At 35.4% G+C, this 14,884-nt stretch overlaps 1 protein-coding gene across 4 annotated transcripts in view; it reads left to right on the forward strand.

The window, feature by feature from the left end:
• Nucleotides 1–14,884, forward strand: part of LTBP1 (latent transforming growth factor beta binding protein 1) — a 204,125-nt gene that overhangs the window by 89,568 nt on the left and 99,673 nt on the right. For 2 of the 4 annotated variants that reach the window (XM_015588228.2, XM_015588229.2), the window contains exons 8-13: nt 1,158–1,385; nt 3,551–3,573; nt 5,788–5,887; nt 6,385–6,483; nt 13,281–13,406; nt 14,583–14,708. In XM_015588228.2, coding sequence (XP_015443714.1) covers nt 1,158–1,385; nt 3,551–3,573; nt 5,788–5,887; nt 6,385–6,483; nt 13,281–13,406; nt 14,583–14,708 — 702 coding nt within the window. The remainder of the gene's footprint in view (nt 1–1,157; nt 1,386–3,550; nt 3,574–5,787; nt 5,888–6,384; nt 6,484–13,280; nt 13,407–14,582; nt 14,709–14,884) is intronic. The other 2 variants (XM_015588230.2, XM_015588231.2) reach the window with 1 other exon arrangement.

The raw sequence follows: 14,884 nt of genomic DNA on the forward strand, positions 1-14,884 counted from the left end.
AAAAAGTAGACCATAAGCTCCTGGGTGTCTGCGTTTTGGTAACTGGCCTCCAACACCAACACCGAAGAAATTAGGTGGATTTTTCCTCCTTGGGCCACACACTGCTTTGCCACCCTTGCCTTTTCCCTTTACTTATTCCTGCGGATTATGCAATGGAGGTTAGCAAATCACATGTGCCCAGTCTCCTTTTTTTTTTTTTTTTTCAAACTGTACAAAACCACTTTCCTGGCTAGGATAGCAGTTCCAGGGCACAGACTTGCTCCTGTCCTCTGGATAATTAAACCAACTGGTCATGGTCAGGCTTCAGCCCACTTGTCATCCCTTCCCTATAAAATAAGTACATTCTAATGTGACATGTCTTTTTTTAAAAAAAATCTTGATTTCTATCCATCATCTCTTTAGCATGTCTTAACTTCGCTGGACTCCTTTTCACTATCCTGAGACTCTCCAAAAACACATCCCCTTTTCAATCATTCTTAACCAACCTGTCTTTATCAGTTAATACACTCCATTCTGGCTGACTCCTTTGGGTTCTTCAAACTGGAAGCAAATTATGAAGATTTCAGTGTCTCATTTCCCTAAATAGTGATTTCTTTCGATTTTTTTAACCTTCTTGCCAGTCATCCGACTTAGATATTACTGAGTTTATTGTTAATGACTAATGAAATTATACCAAGGCAGGAGGGAAATAGTCTGATTTTTGCTGATACTACACACATACATGCACCCACAAGATATATATATGTAATATATAGTATCTTCTGTACATAAAAATATAATATATTACATATATTTATATGTGTAATATATAGTGACATATAATATTAAATATAAAATATATATATTCTAATTCATTGCTAATACATATAAGATGATATAAAATATATGCTCTTATATATGCTATATATATAATGCTAATTATTTAGGCTAAGGAATTAACAGATGGAAAAATGTTTAGTAAAAGAAAAGGTTGGATTTTTTTCCTGTAAATATGAAAGTTTAACAGAAATTCAAGCATTTTGCATCAATTTTTGAAGATTTTAAATGTAACTTATATTAGTGATGATTTATTAAGAGATACTCATCATGATATTTTCCTCTGTATAAGTTTGCACTTTTAGATTTTTAAAAGGAATATTTTCCCATCCCAAATCTAGCTGCTTTTAAGGAAATCTGTCCTGGTGGAATGGGTTATACGGTTTCTGGCGTTCATAGACGCAGGCCAATCCATCACCATGTAGGTAAAGGACCTGTATTTGTCAAGCCAAAGAACACTCAACCTGTTGCTAAAAGTACTCATCCTCCACCTCTCCCAGCCAAGGAAGAGCCAGTGGAGGCCCTGACCATCTCCCGGGAACACGGGCCAGGAATGGCGGAGCCAGAAGGTGAGAGTGGAAATGGATCATGGACCTAGACATCTGTCTTGTGTGTCTTTGCTTTGGTTTCCCTATTATTACCCTTTTAGAATAGGAGTTTTCAGCCTTGGCACTATTTACATTTTGGGATGGATAGTTCTTTGATGTGGGGGGCTGCTCTGTGTCTTGTAGGATGTTTAGCAATATCCTTGGCCTCTAATCTCTAGATGCTAGTAGGACTTTTTCCTTTCCAGTTGTTGCAACCAGAAAGGCATCCAAACATTGCCAAATGTTTCCTGGGGGCTAAAATTACCCCTGATGGAGAACTATTGCTCTAAAGTAATATGGACCTAACAAGTAACAATATTCTATGATAGTCTCAGGAGGTAGTCTTGCTGTTTGGTGCCTCTTTTTCTTGCCGTCTATTCCTGGAGAGTGATTTAGATCCTTCAAGGAAGAACCCAAATTCATGTGTGTCTGGAGGGCCATTTAATAAATGTTTATTTACTTTATAAAGTGGAATCCAGAGACTTAAAGTATCAACTGAGCTTCCATGAAATAGAGTCTGACGGGCAGTCAGGGGTAATGGGAGGCAAAATGGAGCAAAATGGGGTCAATTGACCTTAGAGGTCACTTTGTGTAGTCCTTTGATGTATATTTGAGAAACCTGAGACCTAGAGAGGAAACCTGACTTGCCAGATGTCATACAAAGTGTACATGATGAGACCAAGGACATTTTTTCAAGGAAGTGGTTTAGGTTTCATATACCAGAAGGAGACTAAAAGCTATTAAATTTGACTATCACTCTGGCATTCAGAAAGAGGGATTATCTCCATCTCTGCCTCTTTATGTAAACTAGCATATCTAATACTTTGAATATCTTCCTTACCACAAAAATTCTCACCCCAGATAGAAAGAACAGAAATCTTAGGTTTGTATGGAGTATATATTGGCTCTAATAAAACTCCTGTTGGCTTTTCACACTTAATTCTTAGGTCAGAATTCAAAGTGCCTATTTATGGGTTTTATAAGGAGAGAAGAAGCCCAGGTTTAGTGCAGAGTTGAGAGCTTGGCAAAGCCTCCTTCCTGGTTGAGGTGTCTTTTTTCAGGACTCTGAACCTTTGTGTGTTCTCATCTATATTATTCCATCCTTGCACTTGCTTTGCTTCTTCCTTGATTAGGTAGAGCAGGTAGGACCTCACCTAGAATTGTCAGTGTTGGCCAGTTAGCTCCTATAGACTTGGAGTGTCATGGCCAGATGTTTGCAACTACTAATCCTTTGTGTAAGCAGGAGAAAATTGGCTCTGGTCCAGATTCTGCCTTAAGAATTGCTGGGTGTGGTGGGTTAGGAAGGATGGAAGGGTAGTCGAATTTTATTGCAGCAATGGTAGCAATCTGGTACCTGATTGCTTTTAGGAGTTAATTCATCTCCCAAACTGGTATACTACTGTTTATGGAGACATTGACTCATGAGAAAACTTTCAGTGAATGTTCACCTGAGGCTAGAGGACTGAGAATAAGAACTGGTTAATGAAAGCGAGTTTTTCAGAATACAAAGGCATAACCACTACCGCCCTACAGTAATGTTTATGACAGTGTAATATCTGGTTTGTTCACCGTATTGATGCTAACCTCTCATTGGATCTTATTGGCTTGTCATTTTTTGCATAATTTCATTGACATATCTTTCTGAAAATTCTCACAGGGCTTTGTTAAAAATTAGTATGCATCAAGGATGCACTCATTCTTATCTGTTTTTGAAATAGTGACATTCTTTTTTAACATTGACATCAGAAAGCATTTCAAACATTATGTATTATGTTAAGTATGTGACCAATTAATGATACGTTTGTTTTCTAAGATACAGGGAGTTCTACAAAATTGAGATTAGGCATAAATATGTACCAGAAACTATTGCCTCCTTTAACTTTCTTAGTGAAAGAGACACATGGAAAGAACTTCATTACATCTGCTACTTGATCTCCTATAATTGTGGAATGACACAGAACATATAGTGTTTTCCTGTCAGTCATGTGTAAAAGTTTCCAAAATAGTAGATGACCATAATTCTGCATTTGACTTAGTTTGATTCTTAATCCTTTTGGAGAGATACTGGACTTTTTTGCATTTTAAAAATTGAAATATTGCAGATGTTTAAAATTAAACTAATATCCTTCTTTCTTTTCTGGTTTTAGTGGCAACTGCACCCCCTGAGAAGGTAATTTATTCATTACTTGCAAGTCTTTTTTTAACTTCAAATGATTTTCTTTTAAAATATATGTGCAGTTCTTAAGACTTAAATACCATAACATGTCTATTCATCATTTGATTTAAGGAAATTCAGCATTCATTCATTCATCCGAGAAATATTTAGTGAGCACCTACTATATGACTGGCAGTATTCTGAATGGTAGGAAAACAATAGAGAATAAATCAGACAAAACTCCTTGTTCTCATGGAACTTAAATTCCGGGAAGAAGAAAATGATGGCACCAATAGGAATCAGGGGTTAAAACACAATTCAAAGAATTAACTTTTGGCCTGGATCATTTATGGAAAGAAAGGTTCTGACCTGTTTAGATAATTGTGTATTCTTATGGTGCATATACACTGAGTGATGTACTTCTTAATTCAACTAAAATTTAACATGTATGTTTGAATTAAATTAGAATAAAAACAGAACTTACCCTTGGAAGTTACAATCAATATTACAATATTGCTTAGAAATTTTAGAGAAATTTTTATCAATCTATTGGTTTTTGGCATAAAACGGGACTATGACTTGTGAGATTTATTAGTAGGAAATGAATTTTCTGGATCTAAGTCCTGTTTATGTAATGTTGTTCCTTATCTGAATCTTGCTTTGATTCTTTAATAAGATGAACATTAGGTAATTATTAAATGTTTATACATTTATGTGTCATTCATTCAGCTGACAAGAATGCAGTAAGTATTTGAATTTAGATGGGGCATGTCCTATATAAATTATTATAAATAGTTTTTTAGAAATCTTTAGCTTTTGGATATGGGATAGAATAACATAAATATTATACATGCTGAAAGAATCCAGAAAAAAAAGGAAGTAAGATTTTAGAGTGATAGCACCCAGCAAGGAAGACTTTTATGTTATATTAATCTTAAAAGAAGTACAACAGATACTTTACATGAACTTTTGCTGCTCTTAGCATCCTAACGTTCAGTGATGTACAGTGGTTTGCAATTTTGTTGATTTTGAATTCAGTTCTGGCTGATATGTGGGAGGAATCATTCAGCGTGTGAGTGGGCTGGCCAGCTCCCTGATAGCCTCATTTTATCTCAGTTTTCATGATTGAGTTTATGGTAACTCTCATTAAGAATCTGAAAGAGGGCCTAAAAATTTTCTTGGATACTTTTACTGCAGTTTATTTGGAGAGGAAGCAGTGGGAAAAAATGTAGCCAGTCTTTGCAGAGGCCTCATGATTATTAAAGATAGATAAAGAGAAAACAGAGGGGTCCAGGGGTAGGAAATTGTACGTGCGAAGGTGCAGTGGGAGAAGACAGCAAGAGGTCGGTCAGGGGCGCATTCTCTTTGGTTAGAACGGGAAATTTAGGAAGACTTGGATTATCAGATTGTAGCTGTAATTGGTGGGGAAGTATTCTGCTCCTCAGCTGGACCCTACTTGTCAAGTGAAGAAGTGGAGTTGATTAGGGAGTCTGCTGCCCCAGGCCATAGGGGGAAGTTCTGTCTGTAAGCTGCAGAAATGGATGAATGGTCTTCTAACTGGCCTTGACTGTGGGCTGCAGGGAGTGGGGTACCATCCAAACTGATTGAGGTCATCTTAAATAGGTAATGTAAAGAAGAAAAGGTAACAGTTCAAATTAGGAGACAGAGTAAAAAGGAAATGGAAGCCAGGGGAGTAAGATTTTTGGAAGATGACAGTAATTAAAGCAAGAGAGGGTGTACGTAGGGTCACAGTGACCGAGTAACTTGATGAATACCTTCAAAGTGTTGATATGAACACTCTGGCCCCACACTGGTGTGGGTGAGGTCAGATCCTTAACTGGCCTGATTGTTTAGTCTTCATGAGCCCTCAGGAGCTGTAACTAGAAGCTGAGTCATGGGTGCCAGTCCGTTTCTTTGCTTGTGGTCCAGGGGACAGGAGCCACAACATTTGTTTAAACCATCCAAAGGGACCTTCCACTCCGGGCCCTCAGGAAACAGGTGAGGGTGTGTGTATGGATCAGCACTGCAGGAAAAACTCAAGGGTCTGCCATAGTAGTGGCATAGCAATAGCACATTTTTTAAAAAAAAATTACAAAATTTCATAGGTTTCTGTCTAATGCCTTGCGATATTTGTTGCCTAAGAGTAGAATTAAATAAAAGTTATGTGTGAAAACTAAAAATAATTCCTACTTTCAGTTCTCTTTTTGTCTTTTTAATACAACCATCCAGGAAATACCTTCATTGGATCAAGAGAAAATCAAAGTTGAGCCTGGTCAACCCCAGCTCTCTCCAGGCATTTCGACTATTCATCTGCATCCACAGTTTCCAGGTAGCCTTTGTTGGTCTCTGCTGTTCGTAAGAATAGTCTCCAGAGAAGAGGAAGATAAAAATATTTTTGTGCCTTTGATTTTAAAGTTGAAGAAATGTTTAGAATTATACACTTAAAGAAATGTTTAGAATTATACCCTTAAGTATGTTAATATATTTATATGATGTTAGTATGATATAAGTATTATAATGGTAAAAGATGAATTTTTCACTATTTTCTATGGTCAGGAGTAGTTATTGTTAGAACATTGTTGACGGTCATCATTTGATGAGGGATCATTTCTCTTGGCTTCTGAATTACTCAGAGATATTCTTGCTAAATTTTGAAACTGGGGCTGTAGCTTGATGCCATGAGCTTTAGGAACCTTTAATAGTTCTTCATATCCGAGAACTGCTGTGGTATGTTATTAAGACTAAATTATGCTTGCATTTTGAAATGGGATCTCAATGTACGTAACAGGCTTTCATTTTCTTTCTACCCGCTCCTTCCTTGTATAGTAGTGATTGAAAAAACATCACCTCCTGTGCCTGTGGAAGTAGCTCCTGAAGCTTCTACATCAAGTGCCAGCCAAGTAATTGCACCTACTCAAGTAACAGGTAGGCGTGGTATTTATGTTATATAGCTTGTGGAGAGGACATGGGTATGGACTTCATTTTAAATGTAGTATGAAAATTGTATTCAGTGTATAAGATTGCTCATGGCAGAGTTAGTCGTAATAGCAAATATTTGGGAATAATCTAAGTACTGTTAAATGGAGGAATAGGTTTAAATAAATTATGGTACATATACAGTGAAATATCACATATCTATGAAAGTAATGTTTTAAAAGAATAATGTCACAAGGAGATGCTTATGGCATAATTTTAAATTATAGAGAACACAATATAATGATTCCAGTTTTATTTTTTAAATGTTTACAAACAGAGACAGAAAGGAAGTTCATAAGAGTGTTCGACCATTGCTGATTAATAGAATTATGGGTAATCTCTATGTCCTTCAATATGTTTGTATATTTTGAAATTCATTATAACAAACATATTAATCATTAGTGACAAATTGTAAAAATGTATCATAATTTGAAACAAATCAGCAGCCTAAAAGTTAATATCCTTAATGTACAGCAAGCTCTTATAAATCAGCAATAAAAATACCAGTAGAAAAAAAAGGAGAATAATATGATCAGATAATTGATAGAAGAAGATAATACCAAGAAACATATAATAGGAAATTTCAACTAGTAATCAAAGAAATGCAAATTAGAATAATTCTTTATTCCTATAAAATTAGGATTTAATTCTCACAGAGTAAAACTGAGTCACACATTGCTGAAAAGAATATAAACTGGTTCAACTTTTCTAGAAAGTGCAAACTGGCAATATATATCAAGAACTTTAAAAATGTCCAGAATTTTTGACTCAGTATTCCAATACTAAGATATCTAGTGTAAGAAAATAGTGTCCCCAAAGACACTGATAATAGTTTATGTAAATGGATACTTACCACAGCACCATGTATAACAGAAAAAGTAGAAATAATCTAAATATTCAGCTATAGGGAAATAGATAATTATGTTACACCTGTACATTGGATCATTTTGCTGGCATCAAATATAATATTTTTGAAGAATTTTATTGAAATCTGTCAAAAAATGGTCCCAAAATATTGTTAAATACGAGATGAAGTACATAAAAAATAAAGAATATAGAGTATTATACCAGTTATATAAGAAAGACCATGCACTGAGGATGCCGGAAAAAAAATACACCAGACATTAGCAGTGATTATTTTTTTGTAGTAGGATCCAAGAAGTTTGAGGGTGTTGTAGAATTTTTTTATTTTCCACATATTCTACAATGGGTAAATATTTTTATAGTGAGAAAAAAATTAGTCAGATGCATTATATCAACTTTAGTTCAGGATGAGGTTGGCGGGATATAACAGAAGAAGCTAATAGAGGAGTTTTCAGCCTTCCTTAAAATATTCTTTTCTCAGAAACATGACGTGCGTAATTTTTCAAATAGAAATGTGCTTGATAGTTATGTTAATTAGCTGGATTGTGGGGATTATTTCACAATGTATACATAAAACATCGAGTTGTACACCTTAAATACATAATTTTATATATTAAAAAAATAAAGTATACATATATGCAGTTGTGTATAATTGTATGTTTATACAATTATATAAAATATACGCAATTTTTATGTCAAAAAAATCCAGAACTTTCAGCCATTTTCTCGAAAATGTGGATGTAAGTTCTCTCAGATGTTTGACGTGAGAGTGCAGACTGCGAAGTGTTTTTTAAAAGCACCTCTGTCCCAAGGTGAAAGGCACTTGACTAAGCAGTACAGTGTCACATCTTGGACTTACCTGTGCCTTCTCACCTAGTCTCGGCATACCTTCAAGGTGAACCTGCACCCAGAGCCATGCCCTCTTGTATGGCAACTTCTCTCTGGTCTTACTATGAATATGGAGTAAAGTGATAAAATGTTAGCTTTTCTAAGTATTTCTGAGGTGATACAATGAAATGATTGTGATTTTTTTAACAGTATGGCTAAAAGTTATTCCCCATTCTGAAGTTATTTATGTGTCTACCTACTTTATTAAATACATCTGTAAAACACTCTGCTATGCCCTGCAAGACATACAAACATGGAATACACTGTCTTGGTCAGCAAGGATTTTTCATCGTTAGCCTCGGTGTTAAAAAAAAATTGCAGTTTGACAATGTAATTCACTAGTACATATATGTGTGTGTGTGTGTGTGTGTATATGTATATGTATATGTGTGTATGTGTGTGTGTATATATATATATTTTTTTATTTTCCAATATAGTTTGGTCTTGTGCCTTTTTAATGATGGCTGACTTCAGTGGACAGGCCTCTTTCAAACTAGCTTTGTAGAGGTTGTTTGGCTAGATGAATGCGGTTTTGTCATTTAAATGCAGCTGTATGAGGAATAACAAATTGAAATTCCTTAGATTCAGCTGAACTGTAGAGCTGATTGAAAAAAATGAAAGTAGCTGTGCTATATGAAGTTGTTAAAAGAGTTTAATTTGAATTTGGCAGAAAGGCAGGGCCAACATCTGCTATCACATTTTTGAAGCACAAATATTTCTTTCCAGGAAAGAAGTTAACATTGAAATTTCATTTTCATGCAGCATTTGTAGGTGCTCCCCTTTCCAATAGTAAAAGAATTCTTTCTGAAACAGTCCACGGGGAGAATATTATAAGTAGTCTTCGAATTAAAATAGTTTGCAACTTTGGAGCTATACCATAATCAGTAATCCACACTAGATCAAGAAGACTATTTTGTATCAAATTTAATTTAAATCAAAATATAGATGTTCCCATTGATTTGATAGGAGAGCCAAACATATAGATTAAGGGAGTAATATGACTAGTTCTCTTAGGAATTATTCAGTGATTTTTTTCCTCCTAAAACATAGAGGTTATTTGTCATTATTAGTTTCTCCCATAAGTTGAAGAAAAGGATAGAATAATAAGGAATCTAAAATAAATAAAATCAGTTCCACATTGCTTAGTGATGATATCTTTATGATGGTGAGATTGGAAGTAGCCTTCTCAAATTTTGTCAGGCACCCTTTGACATGTAATAATTATAAAGTGAGCCACATATTTGCAGGAAATAAGTGTGATATTTTCCACTCTTAACAGCTGAGTTGGTGGCTTGCAACATTATTGGCATGCTGGTTCCAAATAAATTATACATTTCAGCATATAAATTCTTGATTTAGCATAGTGTCTTAACAACTCAAGGATAGGAAAATGAAACCTTTATTTCTCTGGCAAATATATGCAAAGTGGAAACATCTGTTTCCATTGTTGTGGGACAATTTATGCTCATTGTGGGGCAGTTAGGAAGCCAGGGCATTTTGTAAACCTTTCCATGAGTTAACATTTGATGCTTCCTCCTGTTCTTCCCAAACTCTCTCCACAGCCCTTGTAAATGAGCCAGAAATTATTCCTTGACTTCCATGACTGCTTTGCGGAAACCTTTGGAATTATCATAGCCCCCAAATTATAAAAGCTATTTGCTCATCAGATCTTTTCCAGAACTCAGAATTGATACCTTAAAGAAACTTTTGTCCCTGAAGCATGTTACCAGTCAATAAACTATGTATGCTGATGGAAAATGAACTTTTTTATGTAAAATTATCATGCTTTAATATTTCCAGGTTCTACCTATTTATTTATTTTGAGTAATCACTTGATGAAGGAAAAAAATCTAAAGGTCAGCATAGTCATTTTTGTATTTTGCCAAAAGCTTTCTTTTTCATTTAATTCTAGAAAATATAATAGAGATACCAAAATCTTAAATCTACCATTGGCCTTGTTGCTGGGATAGAGTGTTGGGTTGGGTTTTCCATTGGCCTTTTGGTCATATCTCTTTTTCCAAATTCTAGTGGACTCTAGTGAAAGAAACCGAATAAAGCCCTTGACCCAGTGAAGGTGAAGTTGTTTTCGGGGATACATATAGTTCTGAGAACCCCGGGGCTGGTGATAGGTGTTACGAAGAATACATGGAAGAGTCCAGTGAGAGCAGTCTCTGGCTGATCTCTCTGGGAAACCAAACATGCTAAAGAAGAAGAAACATTTCCATGATCTAGAGTACCCTACAGACCAGTAATTAGTGCTCCTGTGTGGCTTTGCCATGTTTCCAGGGCTATGTCGACATAATCTGCTCAAAGAAATGGATGTTTTGACATAAACTAAACCATTCTCTGGGAACAGGTTCACATACCTATGTATTAATGACCTTTCAAAAGAGCTTTCAAAAGGCAAATGTCTTTTCCTTAAAAAACATAGAAATAACAGAAAGTTTCCCTATTCTTCTTCAAGACAATACCCTCAGTACTTGCCTTTCTGTGTAATAATACATGCTGGAGAATGAAAACCTAATAGAAAAGGAGGGAAAGCATGGGAAGAGGTGGTAGGAGACATGTTATAAAACTTTTAAGATGTGAGTACTAGTAATTTATTTTTACTTTAAAAACATGGTGTTGAGTAACTTTCTGATGACTAGTGAAGAGAAAGCAGACAGACCTGTTTGGGAGGTGTTATGACTCTTTTCTCCACCTAGAAGGGTGGATTTCTGCCCAGCATGCAGATGAAAACGATCTCTGAGGTCAACTGATTAATGTAACTGAAAGTAACATTAACTAATCACAGGTAAAAAATGGGACAAACAGTGTAGAAATCAAGTATATTTCAGTAGATATCCCTTCACTCCTTTGATGTATCTCTTAGTACCCTCTAGTGGTGTCATATTAACGTTTTCATACACATGCTAGTGTCCTGCCAACTGGGATCACCATTGTCAAGCTGCATCTTGATATACTTACTAATCTGAGGTAACCTGCTAAATATCCTCAGACATGCCTCATAGTTTCTATGTGAGATATTAGATTGGAAGGAAAGGCCATTATTATTCTGTTTTCTAAGACTAAGGAGTTATAATTCTTAAGAATTCTACCTTACGGGTGACCTAAGAAGAAACTATTTAAACACGTTGGCAAACTCCAGCATAGGAATATATCTATTTGAATTAAGCATCAAATATTTTCGAAGACTTTTGTTCAGACATGTAAAAATTCCATTCTCATATGCTTGAAAAGTGACAAATATTTGGTAATCAACAAATTAGTGTGAGGGTTAGGGCAGTGAGTACTGATCAAGCATTTCATGAAAACCGCAGATTTTTTATAACAATCATATTATTCACCCAATGTTTTAACCTTTTGAATTATTTTTACATAATTTTATATTATACTGAGTATAAACAAATCTATTTTTCTGAAAGTGAATTAGCCTAACAGACTCATTAAAGCTATCAATAATTTGTAAATGTCTAGCAACTTTTCAAGTGACTTGCATCATTGTCTTAAAGTCGCAGCATAGTGAATAACACTTGAAAAATGAAGAATGTGGTTTGGGTTTTGGAGAGCAACCTCAGCCCCAATTTCGGTCATTTCCATAGCAAATCTTTGTTAAGATACTGTTTTTCACATCCTTTCTCTACAGTAAGCATGGTGGGTTGTTGGTGACAGTAGCACACCTGTTTTTCTTCTTATGCAAATCACAGACCCCTCAACAAGGCTGCACTTTAGCTTGTCATGCTCCAGTCTCCCATCTTTTTATACTGGGCTCTTCCATAACAGCATGTGTTCTAAGCATTGTTTACTCTGTGATGACAATGAAGATAATAGCTATTGTTATAAATGTGCTGTTTCTTTGTTGTATATTCTCAAACGACTTCATCAGGAACAACAGTAAAATAATGATAAGAATGGTTAGCTTTTATTGAGTACATATAATGTGCCAGGCATTGGTCCACATGCATTTTTAAGTTATCTTCTTTGAACCTTATGGTCTGATGTTGATGCTTTGATTATTTCCATTTTACACATGCAGAAAAGTAAGGCGTAGAATGTTCGGGTAACTCGCCCTGGAAGACAGCTGAGAAAAGACAGCAAAATTTGTACCTGTACTGTCTCCAAGACCACTACCCTACCACTACTATACCATTATACTTCCTTAGAAAGGTCATTGAAAACAGACTATTTTAGGGAGTGATTTATCGCAGAGGGCCACCTTTGAGTCTTCAGGTCTTTTTAGTGATTAAGCTCCTTTGTCTGGAACTTAAACCACCATCAACTCCTAGGACCCTGCCTCTGTGACAGAGTGTGTCTATGACTAGAGGGAGGACTCGGGGTTAGTCTTTTCTTCTCAGGCTTTACAGAAGAAGCAGGTCTCAAGTAGGAATTAGTAGAAGAGTAAGGGAGGAATTTAATAGAGATCGAGAAGCAGATTCTACTTTATGAGTATAAATAAAATATGCTCATGTTGGAATTGGCAAATTAAGAGAAGTTTTGCTATGATTACTAGTGGTAGATCTTTCTTCGGAATTAATAAGAATTTTGAAGTAGATTGGACTTGGTTGTTGGAATTTGAATTTGACCTGATAATGAATAGAAAGTTACCATATATTTCTTATCAGGACAAAACTCATGAAGATTCAAAGTCTGTCATCTAAGATGAACTAGGGTGAATAGAAACTCAAATGATAGGCCATCTTGGAAGTTAGGAAGAATCGATTATCTTACAACTTCAAATATGGCCTCTGAGTTTCCACCCACTCCAGTTCATCTTAAAAGTTGTTTCATTAGGAATTATTCATTATGTTGGGTGGGCCTAACGCAATAATTATAAAGTAATCAAATGAATTTATACTTCATTTTAGGGATCACCTTTTGTCTTCACCTGGCAATAAACTAATCAGGAAACACAAAATAATGGTTTCTAAGTAGCAGTGAAATCTTTATATTTATATCTGTTTTTTTTTCCCCCCTACATTTATTTATTTTTAAAGAAATCAATGAATGTACTGTGAACCCTGACATCTGTGGAGCAGGACACTGCATTAACCTGCCGGTGAGGTATACCTGTATATGCTACGAGGGCTATAAGTTCAGTGAGCAACAGAGGAAATGTGTTGGTAAGAGACACTTTTGATACATGAATTTATTAAATATCAAATATTTGCACATTAAGAACATTTTTTTTTTCCCAAAATGATCATGGGAGAATGTTATTGTGTTTAATATTTAAAAATTTTTATCCCCGAGCTAAGGGTGCTCAAAAAAAGGTTTGCTAAATTCTTGGGATTCTCTTAATCTCTTGGTTCAATATTGCCTACTACCTTGCCAAGTACGATACAATTACATAAAGGTGAATAATTTTCAAAAGTTTTTCAGGTAACAGATATAAAATAAGAGCTCTAGAAATAGGTACCTATAAACATATATTTAGCAAAACCAAATTAATATGACTGTGTACTGCAGTAAAGAAGTATATTCATCTAAGTGCATAAAATCCAATTTCTGATAGAGATTTCTCACTTGAGAATCAATATATGCTGACACGAAAGCTCTTAATGAAATTATAAAGGATCTCCTCTGTGTGTCTTTGGGAAAATGTATCCGAGAAAGAGGTGTAATGGTATTAGGTAAATCATTTTAATGTATTAACACTAAATTATTTTTTTTTAGAAAGTAAAGTTTATAAGGTGAATATAAAGCAACCAAGGAGTATAGCTAATTAATACTTCTTTAATATGCTGAATGTCATTAAACAAGATGTATGACTTTTGCTATTGGGTTTTGGATGCATATGTAGAGAGCAAGGAGTATTCCACCTGTTCATAATATGGCTATTTCTCTTTCATTAGCATACATTGTATGTATTAGTAGAACCCTAAAGTATAAAGTTGAAAAGGGTAACCATGATGACCTAGTCTAGCTCCACCCTCTTATGACACTTCTGACTGTCCCTGATGTGCCGGCCTGGGATTTGCACAGCAAATTGCAGTGCTTAGATGACTCCAGTTATCAGGCAGGTCCTTCTGTGTTGACCTGAACTATATATGTCTTTGAAACACCATGTCATGGTTGTAGTTTTAGCTTTTGAAACAACATGCAATGCATATCCTCTCTTCCCAGTAATGGCCTTTCAGGTATTCGAGGAGAACAATCATGCCTCCTTTTACTGTTTTCCTTAGCTACAAAGAAAGGTGTGTGGGACACGGAGTAGTATGCTGGTATTTCATGAACAGGGAGACTGAGAATTTCATGCTACAGTACACTAATCCTTTTATCCGTAATTTTGTTAACAGACATTGATGAATGCACTCAGGTCCAACACCTCTGCTCCCAGGGACGCTGTGAAAATACTGAGGGAAGTTTCTTGTGTATTTGCCCAGCAGGATTTATGGCCAGTGAGGAGGGTACTAACTGCATAGGTAATGGCAGTATTCTTCCTAATGCATAAATTCCCTGATCTGGGTTTTTACCTCCCCTAAGATCCCATCAGTGCCGTGCTTATTCAGACAACCCAGAATTTTTTTTATTATACATCTGTTATGACATAGTAATCTGCTAGGTATTGAAAGATGTAAAAATATATTTTTTTCCCTCC

Source organism: Pteropus alecto, unplaced genomic scaffold (assembly GCF_000325575.1).
Source record: "Pteropus alecto unplaced genomic scaffold, ASM32557v1 scaffold61, whole genome shotgun sequence".
Lineage (NCBI taxonomy): Eukaryota > Metazoa > Chordata > Mammalia > Chiroptera > Pteropodidae > Pteropus > Pteropus alecto.